The 20,131-nt window shown below is 43.2% G+C and overlaps 1 protein-coding gene across 1 annotated transcript; it reads left to right on the top strand.

Annotated features, from left to right (window-relative positions):
- The first annotated feature begins 4,609 nt into the window (after positions 1-4,609).
- On the top strand, positions 4,610-20,131 carry CHRNA6 (cholinergic receptor nicotinic alpha 6 subunit). Its single transcript, XM_080372048.1, has 6 exons — positions 4,610-6,401; positions 8,792-8,931; positions 10,773-10,817; positions 11,918-12,027; positions 12,146-13,133; positions 15,962-20,131. The coding sequence occupies exons 1-6, from the start codon at positions 6,086-6,088 to the stop codon at positions 16,082-16,084; spliced, it is 1,722 nt and encodes a 573-aa protein (XP_080228174.1). The 5' UTR covers positions 4,610-6,085; the 3' UTR covers positions 16,085-20,131.

The raw sequence follows: 20,131 nt of genomic DNA, 5'->3' as shown, positions 1-20,131 counted from the left end.
AGGGAGATCACTCAGAAATTACTGTCCAGGCAAAACAGATTCTACTTGTGGAAAATTAGTTTATTACCATTCAAATCAGAAAAACACCTTCCCCCCCGCACCCCCCCCCTTCCCTTCTTCCTGGGCTTAATATAATTCTGATTTCTCCACCTCCTCCCCATGAGCAGCACAGGGGAACAGGCAGTGGCGGTTACAGTCAGTTCATCACAGTTGTTTCTACCACTTCTTTCTCCTCACACTCTTCCCCTGCTCCAGCACGGGGTCCCTCTCACGAGAGATGGTTCTCCATGAACTTCTCCAACATGAGTCCTTCCCCAGGGCTCCAGTTCTTCACACGCTGCTCCATCACGGGTCCCTCCCACGGGGTGCAGCCCTTCAGGAGCAGACTGCTCCAGTGTGGGTCTCCCACAGGGTCACAAGTCCTGCCAGCAAACCTGTGTCAGCGTGGGCTTCTCTCTGCATGGGTCCACAGGTCCTGCCAGCAAACCTGCTTCAGCAGAGGCTTCCCATGGGTCACAGCCTCCTTCAGGCACCCACCTGGTCCAGTGTGGGGTCCTCCATGGGCTGCATATTGATATCTGTTCCACTGTGGACTTCCATGGGCTGCAGGGGCACAGCCTGCCTCACCGTGGGCTTCACCATGGACTGCAGGGGAATCTCTGCCCTGATGCCTGGAGCACCTCCTGCCTCTCCTTCTGCACTGACCTGGGTGTCTGCAGAGTCTCACATTGTCTCACTCCTTTCTCTTGCTGGCTCCATGGGTTTTTTTTCTTTTTTCCTTCTTAATATTACTATCACAGAGGTGCTACTTCCACCGCTGATGGGCTCAGCCTTGGCCAGCGGTGGGTTCATCTTGGGGCCAGCTGGCATTGGCTCCACTGGACATGGGGGAAGCTTCTGGCATCTCCTCACAGAAGCCGTTCCTGTAGCACCCCTGATACCAAAACCTTGCCATGTAAACCCACTATAGGAGCACAGAGAGAAAAAGAGACAAAGTGATCTCAGATACTGGGGTAAAGAGGAAAAGAAAAAAGGACTAGAAAGATGGAGGTTGTAGCAGGCATAAAGAGAGGAAAAAGAATAAGCAACAGAAACAAAAAGGATTAGAAGAAGCAAGAGAAAATTTACCACTTTTCTCTCTGTCCCCTGTCTTTCTCATCCCCTCTTGATCCTCTGGTGCTTTGTCCACAAGAGGAAAAGAGGCAGGAGGATGGGCAGATAGAGAAGAAAGGGGGGTGGGGGGTGGGGGTGGTGCAGCAGGGAGGGTAGAGCACAGAGAAAAAAGATGTAAGGAAACATGTTTGGAGGAGAGCAGTAGGTTGGGAGTGGAAGGATTTGTGGTAATTGGAGTGTTTTCAACATGGGCAGATGGAGGAATGCAGGTCAGAAACAAAGAGCAGGAGTAACCAAGAAAAACAGCTGAGACAAAACACCTCCTGGATAACGTCAGAAAGGAGAATGTAGGGAGCAGTGATTTGCTCTGCCATAGTAACAGATGATCACCTGTCAGCAAAGGGTAACTCTGACAACACAATTAGTAGATTCTGAAGTTTTGCTTCCAGAAAGTGTAAATCTTTGTGACCATTTCGCCCAACTACTTGGGTAAAAAATGCCTCTTGGTGATTTCCACTTTCAGCCCAGTGCTCACTGGGACAGATCACTTCTCTCAGAGGGCTGTCCCAGAGTTGGCCTCTGTCTCCCTGCCTAACATCTGCGGTGTCTCAATTGATTGCCCTGGTTTCAGCTGTGATACAGTTGTTTTTTTCTTCTAGTAGCTGGTGCAGTGTTGGGTTTTGGATTTGCTGTGAGAACAACACTGACAGCACACTGACATTTTTAGTTGTTGCTAGGTGATGTTTATACTAAGACAAGGACTTCTCGGGTTCTTGGGCCGTGCCAGCGAGAGGGCTGGAGGGCACAAGAGACTGGGAGGGGACACAGCCAGGACAGGTGACCTGAACTAGCCAAAGGGATATTCCATACCATAGAATGGCATGCTGAGTATATAAACTGGGGGAAGAGGAAGGAAGGGGGAGACATCTGGCATTATGGCATTTGTCTTCCTGAGTAACAGTTACGTGTGATGGAGCCCGGCTTCCCTGGGGATGGCTGAGGACCTGCCTGCCCATGGGAAGCAGTGAATGAATGCCCTATTTCGCTTTGCTTGCATGTGCAGCTTTTGTTTTACCTATTAAATTGTTCTTATCTCAGACCTCGAGTTTTACATTTCTTTCCAATTCTCCTCCCCACCCCTCTCGGTGAGGGGGAGTGAGCAAGCGGCTGTGTGGGGCTTGATTGCCAGCTGGGGTTAAGCCACGACAATGGTCAAAAAGCCTGCTTTATTTCTGCTGTGAACTGGAGTTATGACTGACAAGGGATGGCAGCTTAGCTTGAAAGACCTGGAAGGTGTTGGTCTCCAACTGCCATGGATCAGAACAGAGCATTTTAAAGTAAAATATTACTGTTCACAAGCAGCTGAGCTGTCCATGCAGGATATTTTCCATGTCCATAGACACAGAAAAAGCTCTGGTGCCAACAACCTCTGCAAGCTAAACTATTCTTTTATCACGCATAGCCTGCGCTGCAGCTTCAGATCCCAGCCTGCGAGCTTGTCCTCCATTTGCCTGCTTGATTGAAGTGTCTCTCACTCTCAGAAATTTCCCCTCTGTCTGTGAGCTTTACCAAGGTCCCCTCTTTACCTTAATTTAGCTATCCAAGGCTGACTAAAGAATGGCCAGTAAGATGATTGGATTTGTCTGATACTTTCACTATCCCATTACAGTTTCCTTCCTTTAGCATCATTTTTATTAGCAGCAGGTGTCCCGTGCACAGAGAATTGATGTGTGTGAATACTCAGGTAGGAGTGAGCTGTGGCCGAGTTGGTTGCTTCCTGAACAGCTGTCTGCTTGCAAAAGCAGTAAGTGGGAAAGTAGACATAACAATGCAGTGCTGCTGAGATCCCAGGCATCTTCACAGCTATTTCAGCACAGCCACAACAAGCAAATGTACAGGTAGCCCTAAGCAAGAAAACAATGAGAAGCAGCTTATCCCCCCACAGTGCTTTTAGACCAGCAATGGAAAGGGGAACAGGTGGCCCTAGGTGCAAACTCACTTGCCTAGTGGTAGTTAGCAGTTGGAAGAGCTGGGAAGTGAACTTCTACACTGGGTTCGGTGACTTGTCAGCGGGTGGGCAGGGCATGAGTGAGTCACCATGGAAAAGGTGTCACAGCCCCACTGCAGATGAATCCATTGCATTGTCAAAGCCTACAAACAATTCAGATATTGCTGTCCAGCAGTGAACTAGTTGGTCTAGAGGGAAAAATCAGCCATTCAAACCTGGACCTAACTCCAAAAATCAGAATCTGTTATTAGGCTTGCCAATAGCACTGAGGTGTGTGCCTTCAGCCAGAGCTGCAGGGCACAGACAACCTTCCAAATAGGTCCTGATGTTTTTTCACAGTTAGCAACATGCAACTTTTACAAAGTCAAGCTCCAGTGGTGAAGTGCATCCATGTGCTGGAAACCTTTATACTGGGCAGATTTTGTGCATCCCTGCAAGCTGCTTGCCCTCTTGTGCCTGAGGCACCCCACCTGAAGAAAGGAGGCCAGAGATTTTTCTCTGAGTCAGTATGTTCTTAGAGAGTAAAAGCACATGTGAAGAGACTAAATCAGCCTCTTCTTTTACACATGGAGGGCAAAGTAAGAGTGAAAGCCTGTCAGTATGTGCTTGCTGTTTGAGCCTGGCATATTGACACCTCCCTTGGCCAGTTCATGTTAGATTCAATTAGGCAATGATGCACAAACTTTTTGCTCCACTTCCAGCTGGCTTCCTTGTCGCTGAGGCAGTACCTCAGCTTTTCCCTCTGGACTCTCCATCTGGATGCCTCAGTAGCTGCTTGTCATAGCCCAGTTTGAACTCTGCCTTCTTCTTCAACCTTTCCCAAAGGCAGCACCCACTCCAGCAGGGTCCTAACAGCAGGGCAAGTGTGGCACAATCCCTCCTGCCATCCGCTCACTGAGTGATTGGTATTGCCTCCTAACTCGGCCTCCCCAGTCTCTTCCTCCCCATAAAAGAGCAGCTCTTTACCTCGTGTAGCAGAAGGGATCACCTTGCCAGCTGGCCTGCCATTGATCTTTCTCTCCAGAGGGAAAATACACTCATTACCCTCACCTCTGAAGACCCTTCAGTTTAACCCAGGTATGCATTCGCAGGTATGTTAACTTCTCACACCCAGTTCCCTGGCCTGTCAGTCCTCTGGAAGGGCAAAGAGTTTGGAAATGTCAAAACATTTTAATTTAGGGTCAGTTTGTTTTCAAATTGCATCTGACTGTGTTACCATATGTCATCTTTCTACAAGCACTGGACTTTAACAAGAGTGCATATGCCATGACTACAGCCAGCCACAGGCATCCCGTGATACTGCACAGCTGCATAATTCTATTAGCCACAGTGCACCATGAGCAGCATAAATCCAAGAAGGAAGTATGAGCTTCATTGGATAAAGTGAGGGAACTGGAAGGTTATGGACCTGAACTGTTAACATCATTCTAATAAACATTGCGACTTGCGAAAACCAGACACAAGGCAAAATGTTTTTTGGTTAAATGTTGGGAAAATGGAAATTTACAAGAAAAATCATTATGCTGAAACCCACATTTTCATCTTCAAATAATTTGAAAGGAGAATTTATAACTTCAGCTCATAGTTATGCCTCATAGCCATGCCTTATGGTCTCTACTTACAACCATGTTTAGTTTGCTGTTGCTTTTGAAAGTATAAGATTACTCCCAGCCCCCCAGACACCCTTGTGGTTTGATTTTTTTTGTTTCTCATCTCTTTGCTCAAGGCTCCCTGAAACCAGTGAGCTCTGGAGTAGGGTTGCTGTTAGTAATCCTCCAAGACTGCCTTTTCACCCACCAAAATTTGCTATGGGCAACTTTGTCCACTTCGGGTATCTTCTCTATGCAGGCAAACCATTCCTAAGTCTCTTTCTTCCAGGCAGACCTCTTTCCTTCTATCCGTATTTTAACAACTTCTGTAGAAAAAAAATCATTTTCTTATGCTGAGCTGCAGCATTGCCTCTGTGCTCTGCAGTATTAAGGGCGTCCTTTTCCTGTTTATGGCTTTTCTTTTTTCTCCACACTCACACAACAATGAAACTGCCTGGAAATCAGCAGCATTTCAGTTTTGGTCAAATCATTCATCCAGTCACTCAGACTGGTTCATGCTGGATTAAGCACACATAAAGGAGATGCCCTGTCCAAGCTGCTTTCCGTGAGACTGTAACCTGTGGTGCCTTCCTCCCTTCTGCAGTTAAACAAGGTCCTGAGTTTTTCAGACCTTTTGCCTACAGATTCTTTTCAGGCATTCCTATTGCAAGGACATGCTTACTGAATGCTTGAGTAGTGAACACACATTAGTCTCTACAGGATCATGATCTCTGTTTTTTTAACTTCTGTGATTAAGAGTAACATTCTGTCCCAGTGAACTCAGCCTATTAGGTACTTCTGTAACAGCACCTGATGTTTTTCCCTTATTCAACTGCTCCATTTCCACCCTAGCAGGATACTGACACAGGAATCACTGCACACACACACCCCCCAAAAAAAAAAAAAAAAGATAGAAAAATTGATGTTGTGGGCTGACTTGCCTGTCAGGGAAGAACTTAGCATGCTTAGCTGTTCCTGTCAGATGGCAATAATAAATATACTTGCCTTAGATTTATTCACTCAGAATACTGTCAAGCATGTCTATCACATGATGCTGCGCTTATTTCAGGGTCTGGATGGTTTCTGGTAGAAGTGTTAAAACTATATAGCATCCATTTCTCCTGCTGCAGAATTAGTCTTTAGCCTAGAAACTGAAGTTTTTTCATCTCTGCACATTCTGACAGACTCACTCAGGTGAGCATCAGGCAATAGCTAATGCAGCTGCTTTTGGATGTGTGTTATTTAATCAGTGGGTGGAGGGCGGAGGGAATTCCTCCCCCAGCTCTACGCCACGCTGGCCACCCTGTGTGTCTTGCCTCCCTTCTCTCTCCTGCACTCATACATTCCCCCAGAGGCAAGATGCTGCCCAACTAGGATGCTGCCCAACTCCCTTCTCTCTGCACAGCATGAGCAATCCTCGCCTGGTGATAGTGGAATCAAATCTGCAAGGCTGTGCTCTGCTCAGCAGACTGCAGAGTTTGCTGCAAATGCAAAACTGAAATCCACCTTTGTACCGCCTACTTACCATCCAGGGGGCTTGTATGTCTTCTTGCCTTCTGTTTCTTTCCCCAAACCTCTCTTGTCAAAAGGAAGCTCTATTCTGCTGCTAGCAATGCATCCTGAGGGGTGGCAATGTCGGTGTTACCCTGCTTTCTGTGTATGGGTATTCGTGTTCACATCCTTGATTAAAGGTAGGCTTTCTTTGATACTAGTCTCTAAAATATTCTCTAGTCATTGTTTCTGCTTCTGTTTTCCTGGAGTGAATTCAATGTAAAGCTTCTACCAGCTATTTCTAACCTGAAATCTGTAACATTTGAACAGTATTTTAAGAGAGCTAAAGCAATACTAGTTTGCACACATAAAACTCTTCATTTTTGTTTGATAACAGAAACTGTTTCTAGCAAAGAATGAAAATTACATAGGAGTTCTAGTAATTTCGTTTGTGCTTGAATTTTGCAATAGCTTAAATAATGCAGGCTGAAGATATGCATGTTCCGTACTCACACCTTCAAAAGTGAGAACTTGATATTTGTTCACTGTTGTTTGTGATCTATGGTTAAATATGGTGAAGTGATTTCCATCCACAAGTCTCACTGAGGTTCAGCAGAATTTTTGCTTTTAAGACACTACATCTTTTTTTAGTCTCACTTCTGCTGAGGACCAAGACATTTATGACACTTACTGCTTGTGTTAGTAAGGCATTAAGGCATTGTCTGAAATCAGCACCAATGGGATAAGTATCTGTAACCGAGATATAAAAATGAAAGGCCTAAATACTTGTCTGTTTCTGTTACTTTATTTTAAAGCATACATCTGTTAAGAAGCCAGTAGGAAATTTTCAAATTAAACATGATTTTAGACTCACCAGTTTCAGTCATGAGACTTTGCTAAGAAACTCATGTTCCCATAGTAGGGTACTTCTAGTCACAGTGTGATGGATAATAATGAGGAAAATCCAAAAATGAAATTACAATTTCCTTTTTTAATGGCAAAATACATGATATGGAAACATCCAAACTTTACAGACATTCATGTGTCTTCTCTGGATGCTGCTAAAAGGATGAAACAAAACACCAGGTCATGGAAGTTTTACTGGAATTTTCTTTCCATACATGTAAGTCACCAGCAACCATTTCAGTTTTTAATTGTGATAATCCTCTGAATATGAGCATGTTTTGTATCATCTTAGAGACAGAGGTGTCATTTTTTTTTCAAATGCAGGGGAAGGAAAGCGTAAGCATGAAAACAGTGCAGTATGCTGAGACTAAGCATCTCCCTGTAGGACATCTGTGCAACCACAGACGCTTGTTTTCACTGAAAGAACTGTAAATTGCAAATTTATATCCTGTGCTGTGCCATAGACCACACTGCCTGACACAAACCCCTTCTACGTTTAACATTTGCAGTCATAAATGCTTCCTATGATTGCTTTCCTGATGTGTTCTAGCACAGTCTGGGACTTCTGATCATGTATCTGAAAAACTATTTTTTCCTCATTTGTATCAGTAATATCTTTGGTGTCATCATGTAGCTTTGATAATGCAGCTGTGCTCAATACAAAGAGCATATTCTAAATCTCTGCTATATGAAATATTTTGAATTTAAGTGCTGAATTATAGTAGTGCATTGAAATAGCAAAGTTATTAAAGAAAATTGTTTTTCTGAGCTGATGTTGTCAGTCTACACAATTTAATCTTTTGTTTTGAAATCTAAGGCTGTAGCCCTTAGCACAGTGAAAATAACTATTTCAAATTTTGTCTGTATGTAAAAGATTAAAAACATTCTTCTTGACTCTGCAGTGAGGCAGCTCAGTGCCTGTTGTATACCTTATTCTCACTAAGCCATCCACTCTGTCCTGCACTGACTGGGGATTACAGCTATGATCTGCTTTTTCCCAAAGAACGGCTCTGTATTGCGAAGATGCATGCTATTTTATAAGCTATTTTAGTATTTTCACATTTTTTTTCTCATAGAACTTAATAAATGAACTTCCTTTAGAACAAAAATTGTGCCATCTAAAGAGCTGAAATAGAAAGCATGAGGATAAAATGTAGTCATAGTTTTTAAGGCTAGGAGGAGTCATTATAATCACCTAATCAGAGTCCCTGACAGATTTTGATCCAGTAGTTGCAGCCTCAAGCTCTTAATTTCTAAGTAGCTATGCTTTTCATAAACTCTCAGTTTTACCGTAAAAACTCCCAAAGATTAAATCCACCACATTTCTTTGGTTTCTGCTTCACACCACCTACTCTGCCTGGGTCTGATATCAGGGTGGGCCAAATGGAGGCCCATAGGCTGGATCCAGCCTAGGACACGTTTCCATTCAGGCCGTTCACCTTACACTTTGAGGATACAGGGAGCAGTGGGCAATGTCCTTCATTTGAAGGAATTGTTCATGTTGAAGGAAAATGCCTTCAACAGACAGCCTACTGGTAGCCCTCTTCTCCCTGTGCTCCTGTGTCTTGATACATGGTCACAAGAACAGGATCCAGAAATACAGCATGGACTAGTGTGTTATCCAGCACCCTTTTTCCCTTTTCCTTACCTCTGACATAGCGGTTCTTTGTCTTTACCAACACAGGTACCACAGCTTGCGAATCAGAGGAACGGTTATTTCACAAACTCTTCTCCCAGTACAACCAGTTCATCAGGCCAGTGGAAAATGTGTCTGATCCTGTCACAGTGTATTTTGAAGTGGCCATTACTCAGCTTACAAATGTGGTAAGACTCGTTACAGAATGCTGCTGAGATTTGGGGATGGCTGCAAACACATGCAAATTGCTAATGCAGCAGATGTAATTGTGATGGTTGCACCTGCAAACCTCATCGCTGACATTGTCATGTGTGCATACGTGTACGTGCCGATACCTTTGCTGTTCATTCTGTCAGCCGAGTTGCTCCAAGTACTCAAATGAGTGGTTCGAGCTACACAGATTCATTTGCTTACTCTGCAGTGCCAAACACCTTTGCTCCAGGCAGCAGCCTCTGGCACCCAGAGCAGCATTACCAAATGTCCACTCTCCATAGGGCTAGCCCATTCCAGAGACACCTGGCTGTGCCCGCATCGTGTGGCACATGGCCTAGTTCTTTTGTGGGGCCAGTGTCATTTCCCAGTGGTCCTGAGAGATGCATGGTTTTTCAGTCTGTTTCAAAATAAAATGTGATGTTTTAAAGCATGGAGCTGGGGATGAATGTTGTGTGTTCTGGGGTGCACTGTATACAAGGGTGAGCGTGTCTGAACTGGTAGACAGGCAGGGCAGGGGAGAGGGACTGTGGAAGAAGTAAAACCTGACCTTAATCCTTGCTGAAGTCTGCTCTGTGAAGCAAATCATCCACAGACCAGAGACAGAGTTTTGATTCTGAGATACGCAGACAGTGAAGAGCGACATTCAACAGCAACCAGGGAACTGAGTTACCTGAGACTATAAGTGAAGGCATTGGAAGTCCTCAAGGTGAAGGCAGGTGTCACCTGCTGGGTTTCCTTTGACAAAGTGTTTTCTTTCCTCCTGGTGAAGGTAGGTGTCACCCGTTAGAAGAGTTCCTTTGTCAAAATATTTTCTTTCCATGTTGCACATAGCTTGGCAGGTTTCAGCAGTTCTGTCTCACATTGTAGCCCCTGGCTCCTAGTGCTGTCTCTGGAGGAAAAAAGGAATGTTGTAAGTAAATCAGTTGGATTTTCTTATAAAATAGTCATGATTTTTACAAGAACTTAGTTTACCCCATAGACAGGAACCCTACAGGCTTTTAAAATTATCTTTGTGCTTAATCTTCAGTATGCAATGTTGAAGATCCATCAGCATTTTCTAGCTTTGGCTTGTAAATATCTTAGATTTTTTGAGTCCACATGCTTAAAAACTAAGAACTACCCAAAGCAATAATCTTGCAGATGTTTTCATTGTGAATGCCAGCCTGCATTCATAAATACATGTAATATGAGTCGTTCTGAATACTTTTAGGCTGAAGGCTCATTAGAACAAGATCCAATATTTTATTTTTGTGTCTCTTGCAGCACCTTCCTGATTCATCGCTGAGTCGCAATAGCAATAATTTGACTCTAGAAAGAAGGACAACACTGACCTAATCTGGTGCTGGTTGAGTGTATCTGCTCTAAAGGTTTGCATAGAGATGCAGGAGCACTGTGGTACAGATGCCTTTTTCCTTGAATCTTAACCACTGCAGTACTGTGTAAACAGAGTTTTTTAAACACTGAACCCAACAAAACACAGAACCACCAGCAGAACCTTATCCCTCTGGTACTTGTCAGAGCAATTATAAGTTTTGTGCTCTCCAGGTCCGCAGGCAGGCCCCCAGCAAAACAGTGCAGCTCTTTGTATGTCTGGTATTTGTGGGGCATAATTTTTCAGTAGAACTTTAAAAATGTTTCAGTAGAGCTGCATGTGACACTGCACAATATGTAAGCCCTCTGAAAATAGCCAGGAAAAATCTGGTATCAGTTAATGTGGAATTCTAGTTTCCAGTTTTATCAAGTAAGCTTGTGGCCATCTTAGGATGCTGTAACTGATATATGGAGTGAAGATGTGCATGCCTGTGTTTCTTTCTAGGATGAAGTCAATCAGATTATGGAAACAAATTTGTGGCTAAGACACGTAAGTGACTGCAGTGCATTTCCCATGCATTTCTTGTTGATAAGATGAAATGTGTCTTACCTTGTAAACTACATCTATATAATAAGGCTTGTTTTGTAACAAGGATTTTAAAGGTGTGAATAAGGAGAAGCTCCATTAACCAAAGCCCCATTTGAAAAAGTAATTTCTTTATTCTGATCTCCATGAGGTTACATCTCCCATCTTTCGTGTTTGGTATATTCTCCCCCAATTTCATGATCATTTGTTTATCTGGTAAACCTAGCTGGATGTACCCATTAAGTGTGACAAAATATGCAGTCCTAGGTCATCTCCATATTGAAGATGCCAACATTTATTAGCAAAAGGAACATGCTTCCATTTTTCCTTAAGGTTTTAGCATTTATACATAGGCAAAGATCCTTAGAGAACCTAAGCTGATGAGAAAACACGCCAGTTTCCACCAAAAACAGTTTTGTTCAGGCATTGATTGCGGTCCCACAAAGTTTTCTGTAAAAGACACTGTACGTATGACCAGGAGCTTTGGGGTAGGCTGTGAGGGCATGGAGCATGGTCCCACGATAGGACACTAGACAGCAACACAAGAGAGCTGCTCGGCATCCCTCACTGCCCCTGACTTGGAAATTTGCTGTCCCTGTGGAACCAATAATGTCCCCTGGCAGCAACGGCTTGTTAGTGTGCTCTCTCATTACGATGCTGGTCTGCTGTGGTGCTGGCCTTCTTTAACCTGCAGGATGCACTCTCATGACAGCAGCAGCAAGGCCTGTATGTCCTCTCTGCAGTGGGGAGGTAAGCTGGCACAAGTAAGGCTCTATACTGATGTAGCAAGACAGAGGAGACATCTCAGCATGTCAGCAGTGGATAACAATTGGCATCCAATCCTCTCACAGAGGAGGGAGTAGCAAATCAACGTGAGCAACATTCATATAGTCCAGTGTTTCTCCAGGACATGGCCTTGTTGTCTTTTGCACCGTTGTACCATTCTGCATGTGCTACACTTTCAGCCTTTATCATAGCCTGTCATTTTACTCCTAGGAAGATCAGAAAAGCAGGTATTTGCTGATAATACAGGGTTTTAAAATCCTTGTCCATTCTTCTTTCAGATCTGGAATGACTACAAATTGCAATGGGATCCCAGAGAATACGATGGCATTGAATTTGTTCGGGTACCAGCAGACAAAATTTGGAAACCAGATATTGTCTTGTATAATAAGTACGATGAACACTTTTCCATTTTACCCTTTCTCTCAAAAGCATCCTCTTGCAGTGTCCGTGAAAGACATTTTACTTTCATGGTAATTTTCTTTTCTTTGCCTCATTTGTCTTTCTAGTGCTGTGGGAGATTTTCAAGTTGAAGGCAAGACCAAAGCCCACCTTCGCTATGATGGAATGATCACCTGGACACCACCAGCTATTTTTAAAAGCTCCTGTCCTATGGATATTACCTTTTTTCCATTTGATCATCAGAACTGTTCCCTGAAATTTGGCTCATGGACCTATGACAAAGCCAAAATTGACCTTCTGATCATTGGATCCAAAGTAGATATGAATGACTTTTGGGAAAACAGTGAATGGGAAATAGTTGATGCTTCTGGCTACAAACATGACATCAAATATAACTGCTGTGAAGAGATTTACACAGACATAACATATTCCTTTTATATTCGAAGGCTGCCCATGTTTTACACCATAAACCTGATCATTCCTTGTCTCTTCATCTCATTCCTGACCGTGTTAGTTTTTTACCTGCCATCTGACTGTGGTGAGAAAGTGACCCTTTGCATCTCTGTGCTCCTTTCTTTGACTGTATTTTTACTGGTGATCACAGAAACAATCCCATCCACCTCCTTAGTAATTCCTCTTGTAGGTGAATATTTACTTTTCACTATGATATTCGTGACTCTGTCAATTGTCATCACGGTGTTTGTCCTGAATATACATTACAGGACTCCAACCACACACACAATGCCCAAATGGGTTAAAACCATCTTTCTTAGCCTACTTCCTAAAGTCCTGTTGATGCAGAGACCACTAGAACAGCAGAAAAAAAACATCTCCAGGAAAACCAAGAAAGGATCAGCTAATACATCAGGCAAGTCAAAGCAGAGCAAACACAAAGATGCCAAAATACACAAGGAGCAGCAATGCAGTCACTGTGACAAGGCAACTGAACTCACTACTGCCAAAAGAAAACGACTGAGCCATCAGTCACTGAAATGGGTGGCAGAGCACATGGAGTACTCCCCAGAAGTGAAGGACGTGATTAGCAGCGTTCAGTTCATTGCAGAAAACATGAGGTCTCAAAACGAAACCAAAGAGGTAAGAGAGGTGACTACCCAGCTGGGCATGGGGTCACACTTCCAGCAAGTGAAAACATGATCTGGGAGGGCAGCCCAGAGGAAGCCGAGTTGTTGGGTCTAGAGAAGAGAATTTTGAGGCCTGTGAATACATCCAGGTTTCCTACAGAAAGGGAGGAGGTAAATCATCCATTGGGGACGGAACAGGAAAAGTGATCTCACCTGTTCTTCCTCTATCTGCATTGGATAATTTAAGCAGCGAGAGAGTTCTGGATTAGACATGAGGCTCACCCTTCAAAGGAAAAGTATCAGCCTGTTGCAGCCATGAGGAGTGAACTTTGATCAGCAGTGGTTCAGGCAGAGCTGATTCTGCCATAGGGCAGGGAATAGAGTAGATGGGACCTTTCAAGGTCTCTTCCAACCCAACTTCTGTAGATCCTCAGAAGCAACCCTCTTCCACTGCTCACCAAATTCTCCGCCCTGGTAAGCAGTGACATCTCAATACTGAGCATGCTGTTTGCCAGGCAGGGTGCTTTTCTGTGTTAGTAATGGAACAAGCCAACCTGGGAACTGCTTTTTAAAGAACAGGGCTTGTCTAGCAGCACACTAGTTGATCTGGAAAAGAACTATTCTCAGCCAGTGATAAATCTGGTAAAGATACTCCTTTCAGAATGCTGTTGTCTGTACTTAGTTTCAGTCTGGCTTTTTGATATTTTTACAGTGATTTGACTAACTGTGACTTTAGCAATACAGTATTTTCAGCCATAAAAAAAACCATAAGTGGAAATAAAAGTTGTTTTGGGGAAGACAGCTGAATAAAAACAGACAACAGATATTAATAAAGACATTTTAAAAAAGGCAAGAGAGAGGTTTAAAAATGAGACTTGGCATTTGAATTAATGGATTTTCTTGTGTGAGGTTATGAATCTTTCATCCTAGCTGGGATTACTGTCATAGAAAATAATGCATGTTGGAATTTAGAGAATTCTGGGACCACTTTCTCAGATGTAAACACCAGCAACTAAAAGCAGCTCCAAGAAAGATTATCTGACATCCCACACACCCAGGACTCACAAGGAATAGGAATTCTCTGACATCTCAAGATGTTTTTAAAAAGTGTTTAGAACCTAATGAAACATTTATTTTTGATCTGTTTTGAAATGTTGGCTTTTGGTTTTGAAGTTTTTTAGATGCTCTATGATGGCAAAATCCATTTCAAAATTAAATACTGCTGTGTTTATATTGAAAAACACAGTATCTTGTGAGGGAAATGTTGAGAGGTATTCTTTATATCAGAATATTTTGTTGAAATCAGCACAAATTCATGCATCTTCTGTGCAACCCCAAAATTACTTTTTTGCCCCTTTTTTATGTCCTGCAGAAGAAATTTCGTCTGAAAACAAAGTCCATAATGTTCTGAATAAAAGGCTACAGTTAAGGCCTGGTGATTGAATTTATAGGCTGTGTGGGTAATACATGCCAGCCCAAAGCAAAGGGCAGAAGTCTATCAGCACAGAGTAGGATGGCAATTGAGTTAAGCCTTGCTTAGTACCTATAGCTTTAATGTTTTGGTTGACCCCAACATCTTAGCCCTGCTCTTAGTGCCACACCAGGTGCATAAAACATATCCATGTACTGTATTAGCTGATTTCTCTGATGTACTCCAAAAAGGAAGAGGCTTTGTGTGAAGCAATCTGAATAACATGCCACTTTGATTATACAGCTCATGATAAGTCTTCCATTGCCAGTTTTGCTGATTTGCATTTTGCAAATCTCTCCTGCCACATGAAATTGTATTCTTAGTCTGGTGAGTGCATCAGCAGCTCTGTACCTTACCTTTCAAAACATACTAGGGATGGGAAGCAGGATTTTTCATTTGAGAAAAACCCTCTCTTTGGGGAAAAAAAGGGAGTTGTTCTCAGGCAAGCACTGAGAAACTGATTCTGCAGGCTGCTTCTGCTTCAGCCGGACTTGAAAAACTGTATGGGTGATATCATGTACTAGTTCTGTATAAATAAAAGTCCCTTAAAAACTGTGGCTACGTTTACAACAGCTGGAGTTCTGCTGTGTTTTGTTTCACAAGAAGCGCAACAGCAGCCTCTTGCAGGGAAACATCAATAAACTGGGAAAACAAGTAGAAGATCCCACAATAGAGAGCTCTTAACCAGTCACTAGTTTTATATGAGTGAATGTTCTTCTGATGCGGTGGTCCCTGTATGTAGGTAACAGTTTAAAGGACAGCAACTTCACTGCATGTGATTCTAAGGTATATCTCTCAGACGTACAAAATCCGTTCTGGCCTGCTTAGCCCATAATGCTGTGGTTTGCTCAGTCAGGACCCTCGCTTTGCTATAGTCCATGTGTCCAGCTCTCCAGTTTGCTGAATAAGTGGAGCTTGACTGGAGTGACAGTGTGACAAGCCAGGCCAGAACAGAAAACTGCCTCTTGTGTGGGCTGTCAGGCCAAATCCTTAGACAACATCTAGGGATGTGCAGCTATGGCAATTCTACCTGCTGTTAAACCACCCCACTCTGCACCCACGTCGTAATCAGGTCCTATTTGTTAATGTCAGCATCACAGCCATAGCTTGCCAACAGACTTGAATATTTAGAAAAATTCAGCAGACTAAGACAGTGTTAAATGTTCTCAGCCAAAAGTGGTAGAAAATCAGGCCCCTTTAAAAACGCTTGAAAACTGCAACCACTATAAGCATGACAAGCAGCATTCCTGACTGTATGTTTCTCCTCACACTCAAAAGCATAAGGGACATTTCTGCTGCATAATGTCAACTTGCAATTTCATGTTACATCACATATAGTTTATCCTTTTCCTTTTTTTTTTGTCTTGCAGGTGGAAGATGATTGGAAATACGTAGCTATGGTAATAGACAGAGTATTTCTATGGGTATTTATAATTCTTTGTGCATTTGGGACTGCAGGGCTCTTTATCCAGCCGCTAATAGCAGATACTTGATCCACGGCTTTTTATCCACTTCTGTTGTTTCGGTTTTGGTTCGGAGCTGTCCCCTATGTTTCCCTCTGCTTGCATAACCTCTCTGCTCATCACCTCCTCAGCACCCAGCCACAGAGGAAAGGGAAAAGAGAGGGAAAGGTCCTCTGGGAAAGCAAACGACCCAAAACAGAATGAGAAGAGGACTGAAAATGGGAAATGAGTGTGTGGTCTTTCTACAGCAGAATGCCTGGGATTTTTAGAGTGCCTGTCTGTCTTTACTCAGTGAGATCTGCAATAACAATCACACTGAGGATCATAGGAGCAGATTGAAGTTATTGAGCTTTCCCCTTGGTTTCAGTACAGGGAGATATTAGGACAGTTCAGGCACTTTTGAGTGCATTGCCCAAAGAGGACTCTACCTGGCTTCATCTTTCTTTCCTGATCATAACTTTTCCTCAGCTTTGAATTAATTTACATTTCCTCTATTTCTCTCCTTGTGTACAACAGTTAGCGTTTGGTATGGTGCTTAGATGAGATACCACAGTCCTACTGACTGAATCAATGCTCTTCATTGTGTTCTTATCAGGACAGCCAATAATCAAAATAAAAGTACAATTAAACCAATCCCTTGACCTGTGACATTTTCAATACAATCTAAAATAAGGGGTCCCCATCTTCTGCAATATATGTACACAAATGAGGGTCCCAGATCAACAAAGCATTTACATTTCTGTTTGAAGTCAGACAGGTCTTAAGCACTTAATCATAGCTGAAGACAAACTGGCAATATGTTGCACTGCATGTAGCCTTGCTGACATTATTTGAAGCATCCTAGAGTCACCAGAGAGGAATAACCTGGATGCACTATGAAAAAGACCTGAAGTATTTTTGGTTACCATGCAAGGCATCCACATTTGAAACCTACCATGCTTCTAAGACCTTTAAAAACTAGTTCATCTGCCATTTAACTTTGCATGTGACTAAAGTCCTCTTTACTTCCTGATACTGAGTATGAAGAGTTTGGTGAGCTCCAGTAGAATTTCCAAGTTGCATGTCTTTTGTCAGGTTAACAGCAGTCCCAGTCCACAGGTTCTGCTCTGAAAACTCTCGCTTTCTCGGGCTAAGACATAAGCCCAGCGGGGAAGGTTTTGTCCCTGAGTAGGTACTCATCACAGACAGAATTGGCTTGACAACATTTGATTGATCTGAGTTTTCCCATGTTTTTAAAACCCAAGACCAGCAGAAGAAGGCTGGCTATCATGAATCCCATGCAAAGCTGGGCACCTTGATCTGAACAGCTCTGCAGTGGTTTCTGTTTGCTGGCTCCTCATAGATCAGGGCTGTGTGTGCAGACCTGTACCTGTAGGGACACTTCCTTCAGGGCTGAGGCTGCTGCTATATAATCAGTGCCCAGTCCTAGTGCACTTAATCCTGAAACACTCTGTAGATGTGTACCTGATGTGGTTTCTATACGACGTGGACAGTTTACCCTATGGTCCCTTGTCTGTTTAGATTCCCGCTGGTTTTGTGCTGAAGGATTCTTCCCTAAAAGGCACCATTTCAATTAAAGCCAATGGTTTCAAGAGTAAAAACTTCTTTTCTCTCACCGGAGGCTCTAAATTTAACTGTACAGTGTCAGTGCGGTGTTTTCAATGTCTGCTTTGAACAATCACCAATCCCTGGAAAATATGAGTCCCTGTTTCTGAAGTCCCTGACTGGCCTTTTGCTCTTTTTTGATGCTCCATAATAAAGAAAATAGAACTGAATAAATGTGTATGTCAGAGATAAAGATGGAATGACAAGAATATAACTGTCTTAATCCAGTAGCTGAAATATGTAAAGTCATGATTTTCTAGAAAAAAACTGTATTTTCTGTAGTCCGCATGAATGTTGCATAATTATGCAGCAACTGACAGACAGATGTATGAACAAGCATGGTTTGTTTTGTCAGCCTGTCAATTAAATATCACTTCTGGGATATACCTCCTCAAAGGATTTGTATTTTGTTAAAAACTCCCTGCTGTACAAATGTGTTCAGAGATGCTACGGAATGACATTTGCTATGCTGGCTCTTTAATCAGGAAGGAGGGGCAGGGAAAGAAGGGGAATTTGAAGAGGAGAGCTGCATTCTGAACTCAAAAGTTTCATTTCTACAGGAAAGACATCTGATTGCCAGCATTTGCTGTTTTCAGTTCATGACCACACAATGAAAATAGTGCAGCTGAAGACGTACTGCATTGGTGGTTTAGGCATGACAGCTACTACCCCACAGCCAGTAAGCTGACTTTGGCAAAATCCCTGACTTTTTGTCAAAACATTCACAATTGTACAGCTGTCATTTACAGTAACACACATCTCTCTGTCTTGCCTCTGGACCTCAAAAATAGGGTCTGGACAGTTTAGCTCATCAGCCTGGTATCCTAAGAAATTAAGATTTACAAAGTCATGTTCTGTCTCTTTCCGAGTGTAGTATTTCCCCTTCCTTTCTCCCACCCAATAACTTCTGGATCCTTGTTTTGCCATTTTCAGCTGTGTTTAGCACATTCAAGACTGGGATCCTGGCATACTCCTGTCAGCATTATGAAAGTAGTCGGCTGATTAGAGAGGATGTAGGGGGACAGGACACAATAAGCATCTCACCTTAGAGAAAGCTGCAGAAAGAATTTAAACCACAGTGACATTTTCTCTTGCCCCAGCTCTTGTTGGCAAATGTTCTAACTGAAATAGCAAGAAAATCTGGCATTTCAAGGCACTGGGTTGGCTGAGTTGGGTGGCACACCACACAACAGCCACAGGAAAAGTACCCATGTTCATTGCAGGGCACATGGAGTGGTCTGTCTATATTTGCCCCATCAGCTCCAAAGCTACATCAGCAATACCCCTTATTATATGTCCCGGTGGTAAGTGGAGCACTGGCAGCAAGAAATCTCTTTTCCTTGAGAGTGATGGCATCTATGAATTACTTTTAAAAGCACAGAAGCAATTTGAAAGCTCAACCAGCTCATTACATTCTATTCCCAAGGGAGACCATCTTTCCACTTTACCCCCACTAAAAGATCCAGAGCATTATGTCATATTTGTCTTTTGGTGAATGGATGATGCATATGGTCCTGCCAAGCAGTGCCAAGGCCCTTGCAAACCTGTGCCCAGAAATCAAGGCAGCACATGTTGCAGCAGCACTAAGGCAGAGGGTTGCTGGGATTTTTTTGAGATTTGCAGTTTGCAGTGATCTCATCCATGGGCAGAGTACATGGAGCAGAGGGAAGGAGCCCATCAGAGGACTGTCTGCCCAAATGTCCTCCCTAGTTGTGTTTTATAGTGACAGGCCAGGCCATGGGACATGCTGAATGCATTTGTGGGCCAGTGGGAAAAAGATTCAGGGAAACTCAAAGAACAGTTATACAAGGAAAGGATGAATAGTGAGACTACAGATGTAGCAGTCCCAGATGAAATGCTCAGAAAAGCAGAGGCCAAAAGCCATACCTGTGCAGTGGTCATACATCTCCCACTCCAAAGGATAAGCCAGGAACCAGAACAAGCCAGAAAAAGCAGCTTGATACCAGACACAGCCACATGAGACACAGCCATGCGTTGACTGCTGTGGGCAACCAAAAATGTCACAAGGTGAGGACAGAACCATCTGCCAGCTGAACAGCTGAAGCACTTGCCCAGGAGAGGATTTTGTCATCCATCATCTGTCATGGCTAACAGGCAGCCCTCTGGCAGTGGTGCTCAGAGGGAAAACCTCTCTCTTATTCATTTCAAGAGTCTGTAAATGCTGGAAAGAAGAGCTTCCTGGCTGCTTTCCTATGGATATTTCACAGTACTGGCCAGAGAAACAAACCGACTTCGACAATGTAAGAGAGGAACAGCTAGCAGTAAAGTCAATGTGTAAGTTTTGTACCAGTGTCTTATGTTAAGACATGTATCAGTATATGCTAAACTAAACAGGTCTGTTCTAAGTTCCTCCAGTATCTGAATGCTCCCTCCTCAAACGCACACACAGAGCTAAAAAGTTTCAAAGACTTTCCAAGAACGAGGCAACCCCTGTGAATAGATTTGAGACAA

The sequence above is a fragment of the Falco punctatus genome, assembly GCF_963210335.1.
Source record: "Falco punctatus genome assembly, chromosome: Z".
Classification (NCBI taxonomy): Eukaryota; Metazoa; Chordata; class Aves; order Falconiformes; family Falconidae; genus Falco; species Falco punctatus.
The sequence above is the reverse complement of the archived record's forward strand: the minus strand, read 5'-3'. Positions and strand labels throughout refer to the sequence as shown.

Excerpts from the sequence above, each read along its gene's own strand:
- CHRNA6 (XM_080372048.1), top strand. The coding sequence starts at position 6,086 with ATGCTGCCCAACTCCCTTCTCTCTGCACAGCATGAGCAATCCTCGCCT. Across the intron at positions 6,402-8,791 it reads GTTCACATCCTTGATTAAAG|GTACCACAGCTTGCGAATCA; the intron begins GTAGGCTTTCTT and ends TTACCAACACAG. Across the intron at positions 12,028-12,145 it reads GATATTGTCTTGTATAATAA|TGCTGTGGGAGATTTTCAAG; the intron begins GTACGATGAACA and ends TTGTCTTTCTAG.